Source organism: Chenopodium quinoa, unplaced genomic scaffold (assembly GCF_001683475.1).
Source record: "Chenopodium quinoa cultivar QQ74 unplaced genomic scaffold, ASM168347v1, whole genome shotgun sequence".
Lineage (NCBI taxonomy): Eukaryota > Viridiplantae > Streptophyta > Magnoliopsida > Caryophyllales > Amaranthaceae > Chenopodium > Chenopodium quinoa.
In genome coordinates this window covers 3,110,282-3,115,757 of record NW_018742238.1, presented here as the reverse complement: position 1 = coordinate 3,115,757, position 5,476 = coordinate 3,110,282, and the positions used below count along the sequence as shown (strand labels likewise).

The 5,476-nt window shown below is 34.7% G+C and overlaps 1 protein-coding gene across 1 annotated transcript; it reads right to left on the bottom strand.

The window, feature by feature from the left end:
• Nucleotides 1-1,125: 1,125 nt before the first annotated feature.
• Nucleotides 1,126-5,084, bottom strand: LOC110735572 (uncharacterized GPI-anchored protein At4g28100-like). Its single transcript, XM_021915765.1, has 2 exons — nt 3,958-5,084; nt 1,126-1,742 (listed from the first exon to the last, which is right to left on the bottom strand). The coding sequence occupies exons 1-2, from the start codon at nt 4,597-4,599 to the stop codon at nt 1,395-1,397; spliced, it is 990 nt and encodes a 329-aa protein (XP_021771457.1). The 5' UTR covers nt 4,600-5,084; the 3' UTR covers nt 1,126-1,394.
• Between the last annotated feature and the right edge of the window lie 392 nt (nt 5,085-5,476).

Genomic DNA, 5,476 nt, shown 5'->3' with positions numbered 1-5,476 from the left:
ATTCATGATGAAAGGTGGTCGAATTCAATGGGGATGGAAGGTGTCTGGTCGGAATTCGATATGAAAAGGAAATAATGGCAAAATCCGATGGGGAAGGGGACGAAAACGAATGGGGAAGGAGATGGAGCTGCGAAAACCGATGGAGAAGGGGGTGAAAATGGCGAGGAACTGGGGAAAGGAGAAGGTTGGAGGTCGGAGTTAGCAGCGGCTGCCAAAACGGCAGTGGCTTTCTCCTTGTCGGCGACAGCAGGGGCTGCTGCCTACCGTAGGTGGCAGGGCTGCCCGACCACCCTGCTGCTAGGTAAGGGTTGGTTTTTTTTTATTTAATTTAATTTTTTTAGACCTATGATGTGTGGAGACGTGTCTGATAACTTACAATATTAAGTTGGATGACCGGATGGGGGTGCTTATAATTAATAGGGTATAAATTTGGGAGTGATGAAAAATAAACGAAAGTTGGGATTAATCAAGGTAATTTTTCTTTTAATTAAATGATCCATTTAAAATTTGTTAAGTTGCCCAAATATTAGGTGAGTGGTGTTTAATTTGCTAAATTGGAATGGATTGGTATTTGTTGCACATGTGAATGTGATCGAGGAAAGATTAACCTTTGCAAGAAAAACAATAAGTAGTCAACAAATATTATAGAGAAATTTTTGAGCTTATTTGCATGGACCTAGCAGGTTTCTGATAACATGAATTTGTTTATAAATTCATAGGAATGTGTCAATATGACATAGTCTGATTAAGAATAAGAATAAAGTAGTGAGCTGCCAACAAGTACTGAATAACACATTTAAACCATTAATGAATCATTGTACAAATTTTTTTTTTTTTTTAAAAGTCCATGATAAATCCAAAAAACGACATGAATTGATTCATTAAGGTTACCCCTCTAACATCCATAACATTTTTTACTCCATCCCTTGTAGTCTTACCCTTAATGTGGACATATTTTTTCCCAAAATTATTCTTTTTAAAGTCATTTATAAATTCAATAACATTATTGTTATGTCTAATTAAACTTTTGAGTTTAGACTTTAAAATCGTTTAAACAAACGAGACATTACAGAGCCAGTAAGCTTATAAAAATGCATCGAATAAGCATATATTGGGAATCAGAAATTAGGAACATATACAAATTTATTTACCAAATAATGAGACAAAACAGTTGCCTACAAAAATCCCAACTTCTAATCGAAGTAATTTACAGAGGATAAAATGACAAAAATAGCCCCCTGTAAACAACGCCAAAATGTGCCCACTAGCTTCACGTGACTCTGACAACGCAAACATCAGAAGATACAAAGCAGAAGGTGAAGCAGAAGAAGCAGACAAATCAAGAGAGGGAAAATTTCTACTGAGAGAAAGTAATTAAGTTTATATTTTAAGGGTTACCCTAATAATAGTAACAAAAGGGTAAATACGTAAATTATGCCGAGGCGAAAGAAAAAAGAAATAGACGCCGGAGATGATGCGGATGAGTTGAATTTGTCAAATTGTAGCGAATCGACGGCCAGAGGCATGTTCTCTTGGTCAGGGCTGCACTTAGATTGGTGAGGGTGCGCGCTATACATGATTGCGCGCAGTACAGCCGAGACTGTTGGTATGTACAATGTTTTGTTACGCGCCAAAAGCCACGTCAAACTCATTAGTTGGCAATCTCTGTTGAACATTTTTGATGCTCTGCTAGTAGTACTGCCTCTTTTAACTTTTGTTCCGTTCTTGCCCCCGTCTTTTAACTGTAATCATGGACAATTATAACAATTTGTGATTAAAATTACCATGGAAAATAAACGATGGTTACTGAAAAATATAAAATAAATAAGCTCCATCATACAATTAAAAAATAATATTTCGACAGAAATTACAACTTTTTTTCAACAAGTTAAACAATTTGGATTTTATAAATTTGTGGTTTGGAGCTGCAAATGTGTTTACGTCCTATGAAAACAAATCTGGCATACTTTACTGTATTAGACTTTTTAACTTTAATTTTTACTCCCTCCATTTTTAAATACTTGCTCCATTTTTCCATACGCGGAGTTTTAGGAAAAATTGGAGAACGTAATAAAATATAGAGGTAGTGAGGTAGTTGAGAAAATAAAAAATTTTAAAAAGCTAAAGTATTGGAAGAATAGGAGGAGAGAAAGTATTATGTTGGGTCCATTAAGTGTGAAAAATGAATTAAATATTATAAAAACTTTTCATAAAACGAAATGGAGCAAGTATTTAAAAACGACCGGAAAAAAAAAGTGGAACAAATATTTAAAAACGGAGGGAATAAAAATGAAAACGACGTGTTTAGCGCTATATGTTTCATTGTTTTGTAGTACTACGTAGCCGAGTTTTTTTTTTTCCTTCTTTAAATAATCAAACCTTTTTTTTCTTTACGATAATTATCAAACTTTGTTTGTTTTTTTTAATGGAATGAAAATCAAACTAGAATGGCCTTCTGTTACATAATTATCAAACTTAAGGGGTGTTTAGTTCTCAAAACAATAATCAAACTTAAGGGGTGTTTGGTTCGTAGGTTCTAAGCATGAGGTATAGAGATGGAATGAATAAAACCCAAACCATTATGTGAACCAAACACCCCATATCTTATATACATACACTAAAAATAGAAACAATCTCAAGTGTCGAATGTCGATACCATTCACATAATCATAAACCCAAAACGTCACCTTAATCTTTCTATTTCTATGCTAAATTCTCCTTATAATCAGCCCAAAACGTCACCTTAATCTTTCTATTTCTATGCTAAATTCTCCTTATAGAGTACTAGTAGAGCTACAAGTAGTACTCCACTTTGAATTACATTTCTTCTTTCCTCGTTATACTTGAGACTTCTAGTCTAGTCTAAAATTAACAGTTCATTGATACATTGCACAATTCTCGTATATAGCAAATTTTATAAAATTTGAATAATTTATAGAAATGAGAAATATCAAATTAAAAATATTATAACGTAGGCCAGAAAATGTTGGCAATGCTGGATTGCTGGCACAACCTTAATCACATACAACTGTGTGTATTCCACCCATGTCCAATTATCTTCGAGAAACACAATTTGACAATGAAATGAAAACTGAAAGGCAAATTAGGAGTAAATTAAAGCAAAACTTCTTTTTTTTTTTTTTTCCAAAAATTCTAAATTCAGGCCATTACATAAACATGAGAAAAAGATTCATCCAGTACCCAAAACAACTTTATAAAATAAAGTCTCTTCTGCTACTAATACATATACCCTTTTTTGAAAAGTTGTAAGGTTATACAATAATTTCATATTTTATTTGGCAAAATAAAGCCAAAATTAAAATCACATTTAACCTATACTTAACTAGTTAAATTAAGGGAGAGAAAGCCCAAACTAGTTAAATTAAGGGATAACTTTTTGTAAAGTATACCAAATTTTGACATTGCTTTGGAGCTAGTTGAAAACGCATATTCACTTTTTTACTTTTAGCATTGACAATTGTTTCATTTCATTCGATGATTATCGTCCTAACCTTTTTTTCTTCATAATGCATTGAGAACCGAGATCCACACTATCACTAATATTACTCACTCAGTCACTCCGTTTCTAAATATTTTTCCAATTTGAACGGTAAATGTCTCATAAAAATGTTTCAAGATTGAAATCATTGAAGGGTAGTACATAATTACTTTCTATTTTCGACATTTATAGTCACTTAGAGTATTTCATAAGCTCTAAAAATAACTACAAAAAAAGTACTCCGTAATAAATAAAACATTCTAAAAAACCAAATTCATAAATAAAAATTGACAACAAATTAAAGTGAACATGAGATCCACGAGTGAGAAATTAATGAGAATTGGCATATATCATTTATTAAGGGGGGACAAATTAATAAAATAAATTCAAGAATGAAGATCAATAAATGAGGAAATGATTGGAGAATTTGAAGAAAATAACGAAAAAAAAAAAAATACCTTTTCAAGAGCACCAAGGCATTTAGTACACCCAGCATAAGTAGAATTACGACAGTTTTTCTCCAAATTCCTGACGCTAGCAGTAGGTGTCGCATTCCCATAATTCGCTGTCAAATTAAACGCAGCAGGACAACTTAACGACGCGATTTGATGAAGCCGAATACCACAAAAGCACAAAAAGGTGTCGCATGTGCTATTCGGCTGAGGAAGAGTGATGTTTCGTTTCGAAAGCGATGATTGAAGCGAGTTGACACATTTTTGGGAGTCGGATTCAGGCATCATGGGTAAAACAGAGTCCGAGTCAGGGGTAACGGGGGGTTGATCCGGGGGTAGTTCGAGAGCGGACCGAGCTTGAGCCGCGTACAGCCACGCGGCTAGAACCGGGCAGCAGCGGCTACGGTCTAGGTTGTGCCCACATGCTTCATTGACCCCACCGAAGAGCTCGTCAGAGAGGTCTAAGTGGCAGGTTTGTGAGTCGGTTTGGAGTGGGAATGCCGGGACGGTGTTTGGGGTGGTGGGGTAGTCGTCTGGTTTGGTGGGTTGGACTGGCTCGGAGAGTAGACCGGCTGAAGTGAGGTGGGGGTAAAAGAGGGTGAAGTATAAGATGAAAGGTATTATGACATAATGATGAAGAGAATCCATTGATGAGTTCTTTGGGAAAGAAGAAAGGAAGATTCAATGAGATACTTGATTGTTTAACTTTTTAAGGGATTGTTTGTTTGGAAGAGAAGGTGAAAAATGAGTGGGGTTAAGGAGAAACAAAGGGTAGATTTAAAGTCATAATATGTGGAAAAGAAAGTGTTTGCCAACCTTTATTTGCGTAAAAGATGACAGGAGAGAGAAAAAAGAGATGCCAGGAGAAGGTGAGGACGACGGGAAAAAGAGGATTAGGAAGAGGAAAAGTCGAAAAGAGGGGTATGGGGACTAGTGAAAAGATGTTCAAATGTTATGTTGTGCCTTGATCTTCATTCAATCATGCCCCACGGTCTAAATTCATGTTTAGGTGAAAAAGTTGATTATATTGTGTAAAGTGAATAATTATGGGATTAGAGACGTTAGATTCTTAAAACATTTCTCCTTGTCTTTACATATTGAGATAGTCACCTTTAACTTAATTGATTAGAAGTTGAAATTATATACTCCTACTGTTTAAAAATTATTAACACAATTTTCACTTTTTATCATGCTAGGGTTGCTCGGCGCGTGCGTTGCGTGTGAGGCAATGTGGTGTTGTTAGTGAGCACGGCCGGAAGTGTGGTTTTTTTAAGGCTAATATGTAGGCTTTTTTAATGTAATTATGAAATAAATGTAGATTTATGAGTGAATGTATATGGATAAATAGATTTAAACCAAAATAAGTGATTGTACATGTTTTTTTTAATGGAGTTAAATGCATAATATATGTATAAGGGTATAAACTAAGTTGGTTTACTAGAGTATTTATTGTGAACTATATACAGGTATACAATCTAATTTAGGGTCTGTTCACATTTACTGAGCTGAACTGAATTGAATTGAA